The following is a 22,457-nucleotide window of genomic DNA, read 5'->3' on the forward strand; positions in this document are numbered from 1 at the left end:
TAATAGACCCAAAAATATCTTTTACAATCCATCGTCAGCTTCACAGCCTTTACCGTGAGCAAGTAAACAAATTGGTTTAAGACTAAGCTTACGTGCCTTCTTTAATAACCTATCGAGGACAATCTTCAAATTTGCAATTCTCAAATATACATTCCCAAAATTGCCCAAAAGATATAACCGCTGAGGAGAGGGCGAGTAGGATGGAATTAGATACATAAATGAGAAGTGTAAATTACTTCCAAAATTCAAATTATTGAATGCAGGCCTCAGAGGTCTAACCAGGATTATTATTTTTTTTTTTTTTTGAAATGACCAGGATTAATTTTTACTACAAAAAGAGTATGAACAGAGAGCTTACCCCAAGAACTCTCTCAAAAAAAAAAATGTGAATCATAGGCACTAACATGCATTCATGGCAAAAGATTCACTACAAAGAAAAAAATTCAGCAAGCGCATACTAATCTAAGAATACATGCAGCAGTAAAACTCATGATACTCACAAAAATGCAACAAAATTTATAACATCAATCAGGTCTAAGTTCCTTATTATATATCCAGAAATTTCAGAGAGAGGAATGCTCATCTGCTGACGAGCTGCAGCCAGTTGTAGAAGCTCATCAGCTTCTGAAAAATTCATGAACCACTGGGTCAGGGGATGATCTTTTGTGTCACCTCTCTTTCTTTTACTTGGATCTTCAACTGGCACTAAATGCAATGAAAAAGAATATTATACATCCACAACAAGACAAAAAAAGGATTGCAGGCAGCAAGGCAGAAAAACTTATACCAGGAGGAGACAGAGTCAAACCAGCAGGTAATCTGGGGGAGGCTATAGCAGGGTGATTCTGGATGCGAGCTAAAAAACTCTCTGAAGGCTCAGGGAACACAATCTCATCATAGGATTCCACGACCACAGGTTTCTTGGTCAACATAGGACCAGATTCATCTTCTCGGTACAACTTCAAATGATGAAATCTGTGAAGAAATTGAAACACTGAAAAATCAGAAGCCTAATAGTTTTCTATTTCCATGTTCCAGGGCTTTGGTAGGTATTGTGAGTACATTACCACCAATATCCTTTGTTTGAAACTCTTACAGATCACATTCATCCCCAAAACTATGCCAAAAAAGAAACAGCTTGTTTGGTTGTTTTGAATCATTTGACATAAAATTAAACTGACAGTGAAGATACCCTAAAACATATTATGAATAAAAAGGAATCAAACGAAAAACATTCACCACATATAAAGGAATCTAATCAAACTTCTAGTTTGTACTTTGATTGAACAATTAAACACATGTAGATCAACTTCCCACAACAACATTGTACATAGTAGGAGGTGTTTCTGGATAATAACTATGAGATGGCCGGAGAATAAACATATTGACGTCAGATATTAAATCCAACCAGAAGTTGCTTCTTTGCCACTAGATGTAGTTCTATTATTCTTTTCTCAAAATTTTTTTTACACTAGTTCCAAATTGAAAGAACATACACATGAAATGCCAAATTGGCTAGCCAAATACTAAAAGGATTATTTTGATAGAAGTAAATGACATACAGATGGTATTTAAAGAAAAACTCACAAGTTTAATGGCTTCTCGCAAACATCACTGTGGAAAAATAGTGTAATTGCTATTTCAAATTCACCCCAGCCACATTCAGATAACTCAAATGGAGGTGACTCAACCACCCTTGTGGGATTATTGAAACTGGAATGCAACTGGAAAACAACACGCTTTATCACCACTCGCAGATCCTCATTAGTTGCCCCACGAACATACTCAGTCCACTTATGTGATTGATACCTAATTATATATCCCAAATTTATTCAAATATTCTAATTAACATGCAAGTAATGCAAGAAACCAATAAACCTAGCACCAGTCAAACAGTACTTACTCGCTTGCCTTCTTACTGAGCTAGAATGCAATATTGCCATACACTATCGGAACACTAATCTCAACATCTTTGAGTTTCTTATGAAAAATCTACACAAAGTTACATGAAAAGCAATACAATAAAAAACCACAATTTAACTTCAAAACATAGAGATTCATAGTCTTAGGGGGATGTATTCAATTAAGAGTCTACAAGATTTTTTTGTATTTTAGAAGTCTATGGGTATTCAATTGAGATTTTAAACAGTCTTTTAAAATCTTGATGTATTCAATTAAGATTTAAAATTATCCATTCAAATCTGCTGATTTTCAAAAGTATACTGATTTTTAAGGATTTCATTAAATGTTGAATTTTAGAGGATTTTATAGTGCTTTTTATACATATCAAAACTCAAAAACAATCCAACCACTTCCCAAAATATTTTGATGGATTCTTTCTCACTCAAAAAATGAAGAATATCTTCTCCCAAAAAAATAAAAAAATAAAAAGCAGGTCTCAATAGGTGACACTCATCCATTTTGTCTTAGACCTATTTTCCCACTATCTTCCTCTGCCTCTGCTCTCATCTAATAATTTTTTATTTATTTTTATCACTATAGCTCTAGAAGCCTTAATCCTTCTAGCTAATGAAGCTCACTCTCAATGGTATTATTAAGATGATACATACACACATTATTCTTTTGTAAATTAGATATGAAATAAATTATGTCATTAGTTTACTACTTTATTTTTGTTGTAAGATTTTGACTCGTTAGTTTTCTCTTATTGTTCATATATCAGTATACACAACATAAAGTATGGTAGATTGCCATACTTTCTTGTCATTGATATAGCATTATAGTTGGATCCATACATGCATTCATTGCTTAATTAAAGAAGGAGAAAAAAAAAATTAATCTACCAAAAACATCATAAGGATTTGTAAAATCTTAACAAATACTAGTAAATCAATCCATTAAAATCAATCAGAGTCCATATAGAATTTAAACAATCCGTGGATTAAGTAAATTCATGGATTATAAAAACTCAAACAAAGTCTTTTAAAATCTGAATTGAATACACCCCCCTTAGTCTTTCCCTGCTCTATTGGTAGCAACATTGTTATTAGAACAATGGGAAATGACTCAAATTTCAACTCATATCAAAATGTATCCTCAAGCTCCATAACACGACCATAAACAACAACATCCAATGTGAAACAATACCCAACCTGGCTATTTCAATTTGTGACTGCTATCCGGCTATATCCGACATCTTTCCTTGACCCCTTTTCTTTCATTAACTTCCTCAAATGATTAATCTCGTGCCACATACCGAACCTGGCATATAAATTTGATAGCAAAACATAAATACCATCATTATGAGGATTCAACTCAAGTGCCCTTTGAGCAGCCAGTTTACCCAATTCAAGATCACCTTGATCTTTGCAAGCATTAAGCAAAGCTCCCCACATAGGGACAGTGCAGCTGCTGTGACCTTTATTAAGCATCTCATCAACGAGCTTCCACGCCTTGCCCAATTCACCAGCTCTACACAGTAAATCAACTAGACAGCTGTAGTGTTCTGGACCTGGTTTCAAGCAGAACTTGAGTTCCATGGATTCAAAATACTCCATGCCGAGCTGCAATTGACCGGTGTGAGTACAAGCAGAGATGACTGTCACAAATGCCACCCCAGCTGGGCTAATTCCTTCCATCAACATATCTTTGAATAGTTCAAGTACCTCTTTATAGTATCCATTTCTACCACACACACCAAGCAATGAAGTCCACATAACCACATCTCTTTTCCCCTCTCCTTTTCCATCAAAATTGAAAACTTTCTGAGCCTTGGCTACCAGCCCACATTTACCATACATTTCAATGAATGAACTCAGCAGCAACATATCACTTCCCACATCATAAACCGAACGCATCAAATAACCATGTACCTGCCTACCCAATTCAACTGCAGCTAGCCCAGCACAGGCACGTAATGCCGCGGACAATGTGAAGTGATCATACTCCAAACTCAGTGCCGGCATCTTCCTGATCAATTCTACTGCCTTTGTCCACAACTTGGCATCACCATAACCTGATAAAAGTGCGTTTGCACAAACAGTGTTTCTCAGCGGCATTTCATCAAACACTTGGCCTGCATCTCCTATAACCAATGACTTGGCATACAAGTCAATCAGAGCACTCCCAACAAAAACACTGGAGCACCAGCCTGACTTTACTGTTAGAACAATGCACAATAAGCAATGGATCGTGTACCACAATGAATCGTATATAGATATTGATATAATTATGAAATCAATTGACCAAAGTAAATCAATCCTAATACACACACACACACACACACACACACACACACACACACACACACACACACACACACACACACACACACACACACACACACACACACACACAAGGAATAAGTTTTGTTGAATTTAAACAAAGAGAGAATTGAATCACTGACTTGATAATAGATAGAGGCTTGCTTGCAGCAATCTCCTAAGACAGAAATTCGTCCCTACTCTTGTGCTTGTAGTTCCTTGGACGTCTATCTTGCAGGATACAACTATCTTATTCAAGTCGAAGCACTTCGACTTGAATCCTGTCAAACTTTACTATGTGTTTCTTGACAGGACCCACCCCGAATTTCACCCTGAAACCCGAGGTGGCCCTGTGGGGCCCACCTTAGGGATAACTCTACCAAAAATTCGGCAGAGTCACCTCTAAAATGGACTACCCCAAAAACCTGTAAAACACACTAAACACTTCAAGCAAACCAACCTTATGCTCCTGGAGCCACCCTGCTCCCAATTACCAACAACTCCACTTTCACAAAACACAAAACTCAAAAATACAAATCCCAAGGTTATGCAGAGCAATACTACTATACACAGGGATATAACAGAGGAGTAAAGGATCAAGTGATCCTACACTGCGGAAGTAGTGACAACTATGCCTCAAATGTCATGTACGCCCGACCTCCACTAATTCGCCTGCAAACTGGGCATTAGAAACCGAAAGGCCCAGGGGAAAGTAGACGAAAAACGTTAGCGTGAGTGGACAAAAATAAACAATTTAAAGGAAAAAGGATTTCATACTTTCCCACATTTATTCTCTTTAATAACCGATGCATGCAACAATTAGAAAAATACATTTAGCTTTAAATCCAAGAATTCCAAAACGATAAATCGACTAGCCTCGCTAGTCACCACATTCGAAAACTATATCGTAAAACCGAAATCTCATTTCTCAAGAAAATAAGACCAGCCCCGCTGGATACAGTGAAAATCGGACTAGCCCCGCTAGTCAAGCAACAATAAAATATGGGGAAGAAATTTCACCATACAAAAGAAGGGAGCCTTATTGGCTCGGGTCGGAGTGTCCCACACTCTAGAGCATCCCATGCTCTCCTCTACTCACCTACGAACACATAGTAAGTAGGGAGGAGTACTAATAGGCTAGCCAGTAATATAATATATATATAACGACCCTGGGTATGGTGGTTAAAAACCGATAAATCAATAAAGCTTCCCCATGTCCCACGTATAAAGACAACACGGGTACGATTCCCAACCGTACCCGGAAATTCTCGTAAAGTCGTATAAATTAACAGCGTGTCCCACACGCTAAAGGAATAAATAGGTTGTCAATGAGGCATTCCCAATGCCAAAACCAATGATCAAATAAATAAACAAGAAAATATTTCCATCGAAATCCCATTTCGAAAATCTTTCCAAACATCTCAAATCCACGAATAGGAATATAATAAAAATAGCATAATTCCGGAAATCACCTCGGAAATAATTCGTCGAAAATCAACATTAATTATAAATTCGAATCCGAGCATAACATCTTCATAACCAAAACTCACAACCGGTATAAATCATACTTGTTCATGAGAATTATTATTTAAAAGCAAATCCATAAGATCATTTGCAATCAACTTCATATGCTCGGAAAATAATATGTTGATAAAATAAAACATGCTTTAATAAATAAATGCATGCATCACTTATTTAAAACAAACGTCCACTCACAGTACTATTGGGCAACCACGCAAACGAGTTCCTTCATCTAGCCGTAGCTCGCGACATTGCCCTGTACACAATTATATTTTCATAAACGGTAATCCGATAAAATAATTACGAACTTAAACGAAATCCGAAAATCCCTATCTCCAATACTTCTCAAATTCAACCCAAATCTCTTCCACAATTCCAATTCCTCAATTTACATATTCCATAATGAAAACGAGGGAAATCCGACCGTCGGATTTCCCATAATTCCACCACAAAACTCCAAACTTCAACAATTCACAAACAATTCCAAACTCCTCCAAAATTCACCAAACTTCACATATATGCTCTATGATAATTATAGAATTTAACTAGCCAGAATTTGAAATTAAAAAGCTACCCTAGCCGCCGCTACCGCCGCCCACAGTGGCGGCGCGGCCACCAAAATTTGACAGTAGCACCTTCTCAACACACTGATTCAACTTCATAACTACAACAATTCCAAATAACAACTAGAACAGTCGAAATCAATCCAAGAACACAAACCCAGAAAATTTCAAGAACCCTAATTCGATCCGGCCTCTACACTTCAAATCGCGTTACAAGACCATAGGGGAAATGATCAGTGGTAAAAACCAAACCTTCGACGAAGAAATGGGGACCGGAGGTGGCCGAAATCGCCGGGAATCGGCAAAAGTCCCAAACTGCAGCCGGAGTGGTTTAGGCTTCGATCCGTGGTTTTCCGGCCAAATCGTGGAAATCCAAGGCTGCTGGGGTGCTCAGAGGGAGGAGGCGCTCCTCTGGTGACCGGTGGCACGCTCTGTGGTGGCCGGAATCGCCGGAAATCGGAGGGGGGGAGGAGGAGGCCGAACCGGAGAAGAGAGAGCTCGGGGGGAGAGGAGAGAGAAAGAGCTGGGGTGGTTTCCGGAAATGGAAACCTACCCGGGTAACTTTCCATTTTTATCAAAAGTTACCATGAACAGTAACTTTACAATTTTGGTCATAACTCTCACATACGAAGTCCGATTTTTACGTACCACATATGCACGCGCTCGGTTAAACGTCTTCTACAACTTCCATGAAGAACATTTTCTCAAATTTTGACCCGAACAAAAAGTCAACTTTTAGGGCCACTAAAAGTACTAAACCGAAAGTAAAAGTGAAAGTAAAGGTCGTTTACCGTCCAAATGACTAGTAAACACGTGGATTTAGGTTCGGGACGTTACAATCTCCCCTCCTTATAATAATTTCGTCCTCGAAATTTCATACTGTTAAAGTAGAGGTAGCACACATGTACTAATCTGCAATGCAACATCCTCAACGAAGGTAGTACTCAGATCATAACAAAGTGGGGATGATATCGCACGATCGATATGCAAGTCTGCTCAACTCATGCAGAAACTAACTTTAGATCTAGTCCAAGAGGTGGCCAAATAAAATAAGGGAATCGACATATAAAAAGGAACAGTCTTCAAGTAGAAATATGACCAGTCACTGTAATCTTGAATACTGCATAAGGAATAATCGTCTCGCCCGTCAAGAAAACCAAGATGTGGAAATAACGATATAACCCACAACCAGAATGAACTTCTTTTCATAGTGTCCCAAAAGACTAATCAAAACAATATCTCATCCAATGTTTCCAAAACCTTGAAGCTTGTCGACTTATCCTTGGTCAAATTTTTCTCTTACAATCACAAGTCAACTACTTTGACAACCCCAAAGATTTTCCTATAATTCCAACTACTCAAGCAAATCAAAACATGCTTATAGTTCAGATAGCACGAGGTATTGACATCACTAACCATTCGATCGAAATAGTAGCATTCGTAACCTCTTCAATTACGTCACACAGTGAAGATCCACCCCGTTCTCCAATAATATTATGATAGTATATCAATTCCATACTTAATACCTTTCCCTTCGTACGTGCGTTCATGGGGGTAACCCAACCGCTACTAATATGCCACAAAATAGTCACTGTTAACCAACAAGTCCAAAACAATTAACTTAGCTACCCCAAAACAACACTTCCTCTTTTGCCTGTTGTGCACAGATTATTGATCAAATATCATTCACATAAAGATCCCACAATTGTCAAATATAACAAAGGTAGCTTCGAACAACCTATAAGTTCTTAATCATGTAGTTATGGGGCCCCTACACATCCACTGCGTTACCCTGATACCTGACTAAAAATCATTGGTCCAGCCTTGAATTTATGTTCCAAGTCGACTACGAAAACTCAATTGATAGTTGCCCTGCTGGCCACACCTATAGTATCTCAAACTGGTTAACTAACATTGTCTCTTAAAAACTTCTTATAAAAATAATGTGGTGGAAAACTTTTCTGACTCAAATGTGTTTCAAGGAATCTACTAATTACCAACGTCCCCAATCAAAACTGCTAAAATTCCTCACATGATAATACTTACGGTACGCAACGAGTACCCAGTCGTTCGAAACTCGGTGTAAAGCAAAACCATTACTACTCACTCTACTCCAGCCCAAAAACTCAAATCCAGGAGGAGATGCGTCACTAAAATTGTTCTTAACAAAGGATACACTTCTTTAATAATCATATGTCAGAAATCTGGTTAAATTCATTTCGTTCTCACTGTCCTCTAATGCCACAATTGATAATTCTACTTCATATGCCAATGTAATTCTCACAACCAAAACACCACAATCTGTATTATAAGATACTTGACTGGAATTCTGATCAAACTTAAATAAAATAGCATCCTTAGATAACTAGAAAAACTCTCTCTCATAACTGCTCCACCTGTTCCAAGTAGAACATTTCCAACCATCTGTCCGACATCACCTCATAACAATTCTACTTCAGGTATGACATTATAGAAAAGTTCTAAATTCTGTATGTGTCAAATCCTCTAATGGACACATACCTCTAATGGACTATCCAACAACACTAGAAATTTCTCCAAATCTGATCCAAATCTTGACCAACAGGAAAAGAAATTCAACATTTAAAAAGGAAAAATCCTCAGGCTGGAATCTAGTCAGAGGCAACAATCCCAACAAAATTCACAGCATCCCTTGTTGACTCAATAGTTTTAAAGTATAGATATGCCCTCAAGCATTACCAAAAACTCTTAGCCACTGCTAAGCAAAAATTCGTAAAAACTCTTTTGCTCAAAACAACCTGGAGAGAAAGTCGAATAAGAGCCCAAATAGAAAAAACTCAAAGTCACTTAATTAAACAAATAACACTTTGTGTACCACAGAAACGGAGTCTACTTCCCAAGATAGGAAAATATGATATCGAAGAGGTTCATTGTCTGATGTTACAAGAATCAATGGAAATCAGTTATGTCAAACCACGTTGAACTTGCAAGTACTAGAATATAGCCAACTCCTTTTATTTAACTTAAGGCCAAAACTGATAAACAACAATTGCCCTTACCAAAAAGAGGATAAGATAACCACAAATCCACTCCTCAATCGACACTTGACTTCTAAAATTTTAGTTACAACAAGGATCTCAATGACTTTCTTGTGCTAACCAAAATTGTACCAAAAACTTTCCAAATCTTTTCACCAAGAATTAATTCAATAACATAACCATAGTAGCTCAACAATTAGTACTTAAATATCTATTGAACCCTTGATAGAACATAAGCCCAATCAATTTATTTCAACTCAACTCCTACTTCCTGTTCAAGTTGTCTTAACTTTAGATAAGTGGTGACCGGATTTCACTCATACCAACAACTTCCTATACATTTCCAATTAAAGGTCACCAGGGTGGCAAAGTTCGCTCAATTCCTCCAAAGAAATCCCTTACACATAATCGATTCAAGCAATAATCAATCCCCCAAGGTAGCTAACACAATTCACAAGATCTTTCCTTTATATAATTCATAGGACACCCGTCCAACATCTTGTAGCACACCAAGCGATATCCGGATCCGAACGTGGTCCCACCACAATAATGATCCAATTTCCTCAAAGTAATCATCACTGAAGTACATCACTTAAAACAGACTACAATACCTTCCACCCAAGATAACAAGAGTCTTGGTCAAGCCTTAACTTAAAATATTTCCAGAGCCAACATAAAACTTATTTCCTTTAAGTTATTCCACCATCCACTAATATCATATCACAACCCATTCGTCCGGCAAACTTCCACTAAGAGTCTATCACAATTCAACCTTCAAAGCTCCGTGATTTAAAATTCGAATCAGATTCCGTATCACAAAGTAATTCCGTTTGAACTTCTAAGAACACCGAACCATGTCACTATCACTATTCCCCAGATTACGTACAACCGTTTCACTCATAAATGGATAAACAAAGGAATCCGTTTGAATAATACCACATACGAAGAGTTGATTCCAACTCTCCCAATTATTTTCCGACCAAAGTCGTAACTCTATTATAAAACCTTAAGCATTCTTCCGATTCTTGCACTTCAAGCACATATCAACTGTAAAAGCCCATTCTTGTTAATCTCCCTACTCGCTACCATCCAAGACTCAGGTAGACAAAACTAAAAGTCATGGTATCAAAAATCAATCTCTTTTATTCCGAGCAAAACTATGCTCATACACCTTGATTAGGTCAACGACCCAAATCGACAATTGTTAAAAAATCTCATTCTACTTACAAGTCTCATTTACTATTATCACTTCTCACTTACCAACATCAGTGACCATAGCCACTTGAAAAACACAACCTCTAGACATAACAACCTAGAATAATTATTTAATTTTCTCTATAAATGGTTTCCAACACTGAGGTTCCCAAAGAACCACCAAAAATTTCCAATAATATTTCAAATGCTATTTAACAACCAATCACATCACAAAACATCTTTCCCGAAACTTGGTTCAAAGTCAGAACCACCATTATTACCAAGTCCATTTCCACCCACAATCCTGATTTCCGAAGCAATCATATCATCTAGAGACAGCCCAAAGCTATTGTCGCTCGTCTCAAACACTCAAACACAACTCTAACTCTGATTTCCGCACCTTAATCCCTGCCCCAACAAACTTGTTGGCATCAAAGAAAAGACAACCACAACATTTTCCTCAAATCACATTTCGTAGCACAATTCGAAACTGTAGAGTAGTTTTACTCTACCATCACCAGGGATAGGCGCAAGATAGTTAACCAATCGAATACGCAAAGAAAGTCCTAGGAGGTCGGCGTACAAGAGGCATAGCACCAGAAGAAAACCAACTGACTTTGTACCTTACACACTTGATGAATACCACAGCACCGAAGAGTACATGATGGGGAACCGCTGCAGTCGGGCCATCACTCGAGAGGTACTGGGCAACACCAAGCATATAAGGTAACAGAATAGAAACGAGTCTACAGAACCTAACAACCTAATGCTCTGATACCAAATTGACAGGACCCACCCCGAATTTCACCCTGAAACCCGAGGTGGCCCTGTGGGGCCCACCTTAGGGATAACTCTACCAAAAATTCGGCAGAGTCACCTCTAAAATGGACTACCCCAAAAATCTGTAAAACACACTAAACACTTCAAGCAAACCAACCTTATGCTCCTGGAGCCACCCTGCTCCCAATTACCAACAACTCCACTTTCACAAAACACAAAACTCAAAAATACAAATCCCAAGGTTATGCAGAGCAATACTACTATACACAGGGATATAACAGAGGAGTAAAGGATCAAGTGATCCTACACTGCGGAAGTAGTGACAACTATGCCTCAAATGTCATGTACGCCCGACCTCCACTAATTCGCCTGCAAACTGGGCATTAGAAACCGAAAGGCCCAGGGGAAAGTAGACGAAAAACGTTAGCGTGAGTGGACAAAAATAAACAATTTAAAGGAAAAAGGATTTCATACTTTCCCACATTTATTCTCTTTAATAACCGATGCATGCAACAATTAGAAAAATACATTTAGCTTTAAATCCAAGAATTCCAAAACGATAAATCGACTAGCCTCGCTAGTCACCACATTCGAAAACTATATCGTAAAACCGAAATCTCATTTCTCAAGAAAATAAGACCAGCCCCGCTGGATACAGTGAAAATCGGACTAGCCCCGCTAGTCAAGCAACAATAAAATATGGGGAAGAAATTTCACCATACAAAAGAAGGGAGCCTTATTGGCTCGGGTCGGAGTGTCCCACACTCTAGAGCATCCCATGCTCTCCTCTACTCACCTACGAACACATAGTAAGTAGGGAGGAGTACTAATAGGCTAGCCAGTAATATAATATATATATAACGACCCTGGGTATGGTGGTTAAAAACCGATAAATCAATAAAGCTTCCCCATGTCCCACGTATAAAGACAACACGGGTACGATTCCCAACCGTACCCGGAAATTCTCGTAAAGTCGTATAAATTAACAGCGTGTCCCACACGCTAAAGGAATAAATAGGTTGTCAATGAGGCATTCCCAATGCCAAAACCAATGATCAAATAAATAAACAAGAAAATATTTCCATCGAAATCCCATTTCGAAAATCTTTCCAAACATCTCAAATCCACGAATAGGAATATAATAAAAATAGCATAATTCCGGAAATCACCTCGGAAATAATTCGTCGAAAATCAACATTAATTATAAATTCGAATCCGAGCATAACATCTTCATAACCAAAACTCACAACCGGTATAAATCATACTTGTTCATGAGAATTATTATTTAAAAGCAAATCCATAAGATCATTTGCAATCAACTTCATATGCTCGGAAAATAATATGTTGATAAAATAAAACATGCTTTAATAAATAAATGCATGCATCACTTATTTAAAACAAACGTCCACTCACAGTACTATTGGGCAACCACGCAAACGAGTTCCTTCATCTAGCCGTAGCTCGCGACATTGCCCTGTACACAATTATATTTTCATAAACGGTAATCCGATAAAATAATTACGAACTTAAACGAAATCCGAAAATCCCTATCTCCAATACTTCTCAAATTCAACCCAAATCTCTTCCACAATTCCAATTCCTCAATTTACATATTCCATAATGAAAACGAGGGAAATCCGACCGTCGGATTTCCCATAATTCCACCACAAAACTCCAAACTTCAACAATTCACAAACAATTCCAAACTCCTCCAAAATTCACCAAACTTCACATATATGCTCTATGATAATTATAGAATTTAACTAGCCAGAATTTGAAATTAAAAAGCTACCCTAGCCGCCGCTACCGCCGCCCACAGTGGCGGCGCGGCCACCAAAATTTGACAGTAGCACCTTCTCAACACACTGATTCAACTTCATAACTACAACAATTCCAAATAACAACTAGAACAGTCGAAATCAATCCAAGAACACAAACCCAGAAAATTTCAAGAACCCTAATTCGATCCGGCCTCTACACTTCAAATCGTGTTACAAGACCATAGGGGAAATGATCAGTGGTAAAAACCAAACCTTCGACGAAGAAATGGGGACCGGAGGTGGCCGAAATCGCCGGGAATCGGCAAAAGTCCCAAACTGCAGCCGGAGTGGTTTAGGCTTCGATCCGTGGTTTTCCGGCCAAATCGTGGAAAACCAAGGCTGCTGGGGTGCTCAGAGGGAGGAGGCGCTCCTCTGGTGACCGGTGGCACGCTCTGTGGTGGCCGGAATCGCCGGAAATCGGAGGGGGGGAGGAGGAGGCCGAACCGGAGAAGAGAGAGCTCGGGGGGAGAGGAGAGAGAAAGAGCTGGGGTGGTTTCCGGAAATGGAAACCTACCCGGGTAACTTTCCATTTTTATCAAAAGTTACCATGAACAGTAACTTTACAATTTTGGTCATAACTCTCACATACGAAGTCCGATTTTTACGTACCACATATGCACGCGCTCGGTTAAACGTCTTCTACAACTTCCATGAAGAACATTTTCTCAAATTTTGACCCGAACAAAAAGTCAACTTTTAGGGCCACTAAAAGTACTAAACCGAAAGTAAAAGTGAAAGTAAAGGTCGTTTACCGTCCAAATGACTAGTAAACACGTGGATTTAGGTTCGGGACGTTACATTTCTCTTTTCAGAAGGAGGGGAGAGGAGAAGCGTACGTTCTGTTTCTTCTTGCGTTCCATATATAGACCTCAGACGAACAGTTGTAACTGTTTGTTCCAATTTCAAACTCAAGGAACAGTTGTAACTGTTGATAACTGTTGTTTGATATTTATCCGAAAATCAAACAAGAACCAGAAACAAAACGCAAAAAAGGAACTTATTTTCCTCGTTTGGCCCAAGTCCCAAGTGCCCCAAGGCCCAAGGCCCATCTATGATATTTAAATATATATATATATATATATATATATATTTATTTACAACAGGGCATAGGTCTACTTCCTCCCAATTTTGGGCATTGCCTCTCTTTGTCCATTTAATAAGTGTTTTAAGAACCCTTATTAAAGGACATATTCCTTAAACCATTTCTTAGATGTGGGAGTCCCTCCCACATTCTCCAACAATACCCCACATTTTCTATTCAAACTCGACAATACCCCACATTTGAATAGAAAATAAGCTACGAAAATAGTTTTGTAACTTATTGTCATCGTAGAGAACTTAGAATCAATATGCATCGGAAAATGTGTCTTTTGGACTTGAACCTTTCCTAGTGATAACTTATCGGAATTACTTAGTGAGGCAGTGAATGAATATCTTGAACTGTTCACTATTGTGTAGTAATACTAGACAATAAGTATCACACATATATTATCTTGACACATTTCAAGTTTATACGGTTGTGTTCATTTTGGTCCTGAACAAATCCCAGTTTCATGAGAGCTCTAGAGAATTTGCCTTATCAATTCTCATGAATGCGACCCCACATTACTCTCATATAGTTAACACTAATTAAGAGTATCTTGTATTACTCCTCTTAGTTATAAGATATTAGCGTCATTAAGAAAATTAATTCATCCTATTCAGCTTACAAGAACACACATTTCTTTGTCATAGGAATGAGTGTAATTGTGTGTATTTTACTTTGAGTCTTCCTCAACTAGTTTGCCTATTGAACCTAGACCATGGGATCTCCAATTAGCTAGGTTAGGTTGCCGCCAAGTTTGACTCATTGATTGGCTTTAGACCCATTCCCCTCGACGTAAATACAACTTGCTCTTTTGGTAGGCCTTTGGTCAAAGGATCGGCTATATTTTCCTTTGATTTGATATAATCCAATGATATAATTCCATTGGAGAGCAATTGTCGTATTGTACGATGACGTCGCCTTATATGCCTTGATTTGCCGTTGTATATCTTGTTGTTGGCTCTATTTATTGCAGCCACACTATCACAATGAATACAGAGGGCAGATAAAGGCTTAGGCCACAATGGAATATCTTCCACGAAATTTCTAAGCCATTCGGCTTCTTCGGCAGCTTTGTCCAAAGCTATAAATTCAGATTCCATTGTAGAACGTGCTATACATGTTTGTTTAGATGACTTCCATGACACGGATGCTCCACCAAGTGTAAACACATAACCACTAGTGGACTTACTTTCGGTGCTCCCTGAAATCCAATTTGCATCACTATATCCTTCCAAAACAGGAGGATATTTTGTGTAGTGTAGTCCATAATTAATTGTATGCTTTAGGTACCTTAGTACTCTAATTAGAGCATGCCAATGGTTTCTACTAGGATTGCTTGAATACCTACTTAATCGACTTAGTAAGTAAGCCAAATCTGGTCTTGTACAATTCATAATGTACATCAAGCTTCCTATGACTTGTGTGTATTGTAATTGAGATACACTTTCCCCATTGTTCTTTGAAAGTTTACATGTTGGATCAAATGGAGTCACCACTGATTTATCATCATAATGTCCAAATTTCTTGAGGACCTTCTCCACATAATGAGATTGAGTAAGGATATATCCATCAGGATTTCGTAGAACCCTTACTCCAAGAATTATATCGGCTAATCCCATATCTTTCATATCAAATCTAGAGTTTAGCATTTTCTTAGTAGAGTTAATGATGTCTTTGTTTGTTCCTATTATTAGCATGTCATCCACATATAGACACACAATCACATAAGCATTTTTGGTTTGCTTAAGGTAGACACATTTGTCACATTCATTTATGGAAAAACCATAAGACATCATTGTACTATCGAATTTCTCATGCCATTGTTTCGGGGCTTGCTTGAGTCCATATAAGGACTTAATAAGTTTGCAGACTTTCTTTTCTTGACCTTTGACTATGAACCCTTCGGGTTGCTCCATATAAATTTCTTCCTCTAACTCACCATTTAAGAATGCCGTTTTGACATCCATTTGGTGTATTTCCAGATTGTATATAGCAGCAATTGCTACTAACATTCGGATGGAAGTAATTCTAGTGACAGGAGAGTAAGTGTCAAAGAAATCTAGACCTTCTTTTTGACGATACCCTTTTGCTACTAACCGAGCCTTGTATTTGTCAATGGTACCATCTGGTCTCAGTTTCTTTTTGAATATTCATTTGTAGCCAATTGGTTTATTTCCAGGTGGTAAGTCAACCAATTCCCATGTATTGTTATTTATAATGGCTTCCACTTCACTTTGAATTGCTTCCTTCCAATAAGGTGCTTCCGATGATTCAATTGCAGCCTTATAAGATTGAGGTTCTTCTTCTATTATAAAGGTCATAAAGTCTGGTCCAAAATCCTTTGCAACCTTTGCTCTTTTACTTCTTCTTGGTTCCAAATCTTGATCATGAACCTTAGAAGTAGAAGCTTCATTTTCATTATTTTCAGTAAGAATTTTTGCATCTCTATGCACTCGTTTTCTACTAGTACATGATTCATCTTTGAATGGAAATATATCCTCAAAGAATTCAGCCTCAGCAGACTCAATGATAGTATTTGTTTGTATTTCTGCATTTTCAGATTTGTGAACAAAAAACCGATATGCAGCACTTTTATTTGCATGACCAATAAACACGCAATCTATTGTTTTTGGTCCAAGCTTTTGCCTCTTTGGAAGAGGAATCTGAACCTTTGCAAGACAACCCCACACTTTTAAGGTTTTATATGTAGGTAATCTTCCTCTCCAGATTTCATAAGGAGATTGATCAATTTTTTTTATGAGGAATTCTATTAAGAATTGTGTTTGCAGCAAGGAGTGCTTCACCCCCACAAATTGTGTGGTGCACCTGAACTGTTCAACATGGAATTAATCATATCCTTTAAAGTTCTATTTTTACGTTCAGCAACCCCATTTTGCATTGGGGTATATGGTGCTGTCATTTGATGTATAATTCCATTTGTAGAACAAAATTCAGAAAATTCATTCGACTCATATTCACCACCACGGTCCGACCTTAGAATTTTTATTCTCTTGTCTAATTGATTTTCAACTTTTGCTTTATATATCTTGAACATATTCAAAGCTTCATCCTTGCTATTTATCAAATAGACATAACAAAACTTGCTGCAGTCATCAATAAATGATATATAATAGTGCTTTCCTCCACGAGTTGGAGTTGATTTAAAATCACAAAGATCACTATGAATCAATCCAAGTATTTCATTGGATTTTTCAATAGATTTGTAAGAGTGCCTTGCATACTTTGATTCTATGCAGATTTCACATTTATGTTTATCACTATCATTAACATTGCATTTAGGCAGTAGTCCCAAGTTCACCATTCTTTTTAATGAACGATGATTAACATGGCCTAGTCTTGCATGCCATAAATCAAAGGAGTCAAGTAAGTAGATAGAAGCAGCGCTATTGCCTGCATTATTATTATTAATAATAGGTAGTACATTAAGCTTGAAGAGCCCTTCCATAAGGTAGCCCTTCCCTACATACATCCCACCCTTGGTGAGTACAAACTTATCAGATTCAAATACTAACTTGAAGCCTTTGTTGCTAAGAAGGGAACCAGAAATCAGATTCTTTCGGATCTCAGGAACATGCAGCACATTAGTGAGCGTGAGTTCTTTTCCGGAAGTGAGTTTGAGAACCACTTTTCCCTTTCCTTCAACAGCAGCAATACTAGCATTCCCCATGTACAGATTTTCTCCACCAGATACTTGTTCATATGCAGCAAACATGTCCTTCTCAGCACACACATGTCTAGTCGCACCTGTGTCAACCCACCATTCATTGGCATTAGTCATTAGGTTGACCTCAGATACAACAGCAACAAACTTATCTTCTGCCATATTTGCTTGGTTAGAAGTTCCAGAATTCCCTTCCTTCTTGTGGCGACAGTCCTTGGCTCTATGACCAGGCTTCCCACACACCCAGCAGCCACCTTGAATTTTCTTCTTGAAAGTATTAGCCTTTGGGGCAGTGAATGCTTTCTTGACAGCAACTTTTCCTTTCTTCTTTTGATTGAGGGAAAACTTAGGCTTCAATGTGCTGCCTTCAATTATGTTGGCTTTTGCCTCCATAGAAGTCACATCAGATTTCTCATTCTTTCAGTGATCCTCTTCCACACGAAGTTTGAGAATTAGTTCATCAAGGGTCATATCTTCAGTTAGGTGTTTGAGATAGATTTTGAAATCTTTCCAAGAAGGGAGTAATTTTTCAATGATTGAACCAACAAGAAAAGTCTCGTTTAGTCCCATACTTTCATCATCTAACTCGTGAACAATAATCTGGAGTTCCTCCACTTGTTTCACAATAGAGTTGATGTCGTTCATCTTGAAGTTCAGGAACCTTCCAATGACGAAGTTTTTGGCACTTGCAACCTCGGATTTGTACTTCTTCTCGAGGGATTCCCACAACTCCTTAGCATTTTTGAATGACGAATAGACATCATATAACGAATCGTCTAAGGCATTCAAAATGTAGTTTTTACATAGGAACTCGCTTTGATTCCATGCTTCAACAGTCTTACGAGTTGCAGCAGGGATGTCTCCCTCGTTTGGTACTTGAGGAGCCTCAGAAGTTATGACTTGCGCCAGGGTCAACGTTGTTAAGTAGAACAACATCTTTTGCTGCCATCGTTTGAAATCCACACTTTGAATTTCTCAGGCTTCTCAATGTGGGACTTAACACCAGCAGGATCCATTGCGTGATAAACAATAGTAGAATTTCTGTCTTAGATTGTTAGAACAATGCACAATAAGCAATGGATCGTGTACTACAATGAATCGTATATAGATATTGATATAATTATGAAATCAATTGACCAAAGTAAATCAATCCTAATACACGAACAGTTCTAATATATATACAGACACACACACACACACACACACACACAAGGAATAAGTTTTGTTGAATTTAAACAAAGAGAGAATTGAATCACTGACTTGATAATAGATAGAGGCTTGCTTGCAGCAATCTCCTAAGACAGAAATTCGTCCCTACTCTTGTGCTTGTAGTTCCTTGGACGTCTATCTTGCAGGATACAACTATCTTATTCAAGTCGAAGCACTTCGACTTGAATCCTGTCAAACTTTACTATGTGTTTCTCTTTTCAGAAGAAGGAGGGGAGAGGAGAAGCGTACGTTCTGTTTCTTCTTGCGTTCCATATATAGACCTCAGACGAACAGTTGTAACTGTTTGTTCCAATTTCAAACTCAAGGAACAGTTGTAACTGTTGATAACTGTTGTTTGATATTTATCCGAAAATCAAACAAGAACCAGAAACAAAACGCAAAAAAGGAACTTATTTTCCTCGTTTGGCCCAAGTCCCAAGTGCCCCAAGGCCCAAGGCCCATCTATGATATTTAAATATATATATATATATATATATATATTTACAACAGGGCATAGGTCTACTTCCTCCCAATTTTGGGCATTGCCTCTCTTTGTCCATTTAATAAGTGTTTTAAGAACCCTTATTAAAGGACATATTCCTTAAACCATTTCTTAGATGTGGGAGTCCCTCCCACATTCTCCAACATTTACCACATAGGCATGTATCTTTCTACCGAAGCCAACATCTTTAATAGAAGATGCAGCAGTTAAAGAACTACACAAAGCATACGTATCTATAGGAACACCGCTACTGTGCATGAATGATAAGGTTTTCAGAGCAAGAAAACTGAACCCATTTCGCCAAAAGTCAGCCATTAACACATTGAATGGTAATTCGCTTTTGGGTTTCATGCATTTGAAGAAGTTGGTCAGTGTCTGGAGGTTGTGTTTGGGAAGGCATTTGGTGTATGAGAGGATGAGTTTAGCGTGAAAATGAGGGGATATGATAAGCAACCCTGTTGTTAGAAGGTGAGCATGGAGTTTCTTAACAGCGCTTTGATTCTTGGTTTGAGAAATGTGGTGTATATAACGAGTAATGAAATCAGAGCTATGTGTTCTATATAGAGAGAAATAGTTGGACATCAAAAACTGGATAATAGGCTTCAGAACTCAGAAGTAACCCGACTAAAATTTAGTATTTAGTATCACCCCTAAAAACATCGTAAATCATAGAGGGCTAGTTTGGCCATCATGCAAGTGTTACGCTAATTTTTGCCGGGTTTGTATTACTGTCTCATATTTATATATATATATATATATAGGAATTTTCTCAGGTGCGAACGTCCGTATCGAATTTTCGGTACGGATTTCCTATTTTCGACCACTTTCCGGCCACATTTTTACATCTTAACCGTTCAGGTTTTAGGTCCTAGTGTATAGATCACCTCGATCTACAAAATTTCAGCCAATTTGGTGATCATTAAGGCATCCAAAACTGCATTTTACACGAACGGACCGAATCTGTCGAACCGGAACCGTTCGTATTTATAATGGTAAATTGCAGTTTTGGATGCCTTAACGATCACCAAATTGGCTGAAATTTTGCAGAGGTGATCTATACACTAGGACCTAAAAACTGAACGGTCAAGATGTAAAAATGTTGCCGGAAAGTGGTCGAAAACAGGAAATCCGCACCGTCCGCTCGGTACGGACGTCCTCACTTGAGACGGACTGTGTGTGTGTATATATATATATATATATATATTTATATATATATATATATATTTATATATATATATATAGGGCTCTTCTACTAAGGGATTCAATTTTTTAGTCATTTTAAAGGATCATTTGTGTGACTCACTTTTTAATCATATATCGGCATCTTGACCGTTCTGTTCTTAGGACGTCATGAATATATCACTTTTGTAAATTTTCAGCCACATTGGTGACCGTTAAGGTGTCGAACTAAATCAAATCAATAAACGAACCAAATCTATTAAAGCTGAACCGTTCATGCTTATAATTATAAATCACTATTTTGAATGTCTTAACGACTATCAATTTGGCTGAAAATTTGCAGAATTTATCTACTCATATAGATCTAACAACTGAACGGTGGAAATGTTTATACGTCATTGAAAAATTGATCAAATAATCAATCCCTTAAAATAGTAAAAAAAACAGTGTGTGTGTGTGTATAATCCTTAAAATTTTGCAAGAAACTTTTTTTTTTTGTATGAAATTATTACAATATAATTAAGAGTCAAAATGCATATAACGTTTCACTCCTTTTGGAGTACCACAAGAATAGTACCACTTCAGTAACATAATTTGTTACACTCTCTGTACCTAGAATTACCCATTTATTAGTCATTTAAACGGTAAACTATTCGAAATTTTTATTGTTACTTTCTTTTTTAACATTTAAGGGGCTTCTAGAGTTGACTTTTTAATCGGTTCACATTTTGAAGAAACTTTCTTCACGTCAGTTGTAGAGGTCCTTAATCTGAGTATGTACCAAAATCAGAGTTTGTATGAGTAAAATATCGTCTGCAGAAGTTTATTTATTTTGTCAAAGTTTTCCGGAAAAAAAAAACCGACATTTCACATTATGTTATATATATGGGAGGTAACCCTAGTAGAGGGCACCCCCCCCCCCCCCTTCCCAGTGATGGTACACACATGGGGAGAGAGAGAGAGAGATGCGGGTTTGACCTAACCCGAAAGCTACACCTGATTGGTTCGCCACCTTCCAACAACTATAGGCTTTGAAATGGATCGAAAAATGACCGCACCTCCCTCCTTTATCGATCCATGGTCTTCATTTAGATCGATTAGTCTTGTACAGTGAGAATCGAGGCTATGAAACCTGACCGACCCGTGCTGCGCAACTTGGTTGCATCTTCCTCCTCCGACCACTATTGGCTACCATTCTGCTTTGGCTTTATAGCCCTTCAACCGCTAATCAAAACTCCCAAATGATTTGGATCAATTTAAAGCATGGACGCCGTACCACCAAGGTAAAATTTTAGTTCCCGAAACTTCTAGGGTGTCTGGATTTCTCGTTTAGATTTAGGCTTTGGTGTAGTTGTAATTGTTGTTAAGCATGTTGAAATAAATCGATTGGTGTATAGTTTATGCTCCAAATTGCAGGTTGAGGTGTCGGCACGTAGGGCCATGCGTTGCCACTTGTGGTGGCACGTGAGGGAGCATGCCAGCTCCTCTGGCCATCTTTGTTAGCTTGTTATATAGAGTTCTGCATTAGAAACAAGTTTGTATGATTTTCGTTGCCATTGGACAACGTTGGGGAGTGATTGAAATTTCTAAAATTTCGAGAATTTTGGATTTCGAATTGTAACTATCTGACAGTTGGATCGTCGTGATTTTTCTATAGGTTGTTCGAATTATTAAATCAAT

At 37.9% G+C, this 22,457-nt stretch overlaps 1 protein-coding gene and 1 pseudogene across 1 annotated transcript; both read right to left on the reverse strand.

Moving 5' to 3' along the window:
* Positions 1-284: 284 nt before the first annotated feature.
* On the reverse strand, positions 285-2,061 carry LOC112171124 (annotated as a pseudogene).
* Positions 2,062-2,975: 914 nt separating this feature from the next.
* LOC112169801 (pentatricopeptide repeat-containing protein At1g77170, mitochondrial) lies at positions 2,976-20,186 on the reverse strand. The gene is made up of 2 exons (XM_024306861.2): positions 19,743-20,186; positions 2,976-4,115 (listed from the first exon to the last, which is right to left on the reverse strand). Exons 1-2 carry the CDS (start codon positions 20,178-20,180, stop codon positions 3,123-3,125), a joined length of 1,431 nt encoding a protein of 476 aa, XP_024162629.1. The 5' UTR covers positions 20,181-20,186; the 3' UTR covers positions 2,976-3,122.
* Between the last annotated feature and the right edge of the window lie 2,271 nt (positions 20,187-22,457).

This window comes from Rosa chinensis, chromosome 6 (genome assembly GCF_002994745.2).
Source record: "Rosa chinensis cultivar Old Blush chromosome 6, RchiOBHm-V2, whole genome shotgun sequence".
Lineage (NCBI taxonomy): Eukaryota > Viridiplantae > Streptophyta > Magnoliopsida > Rosales > Rosaceae > Rosa > Rosa chinensis.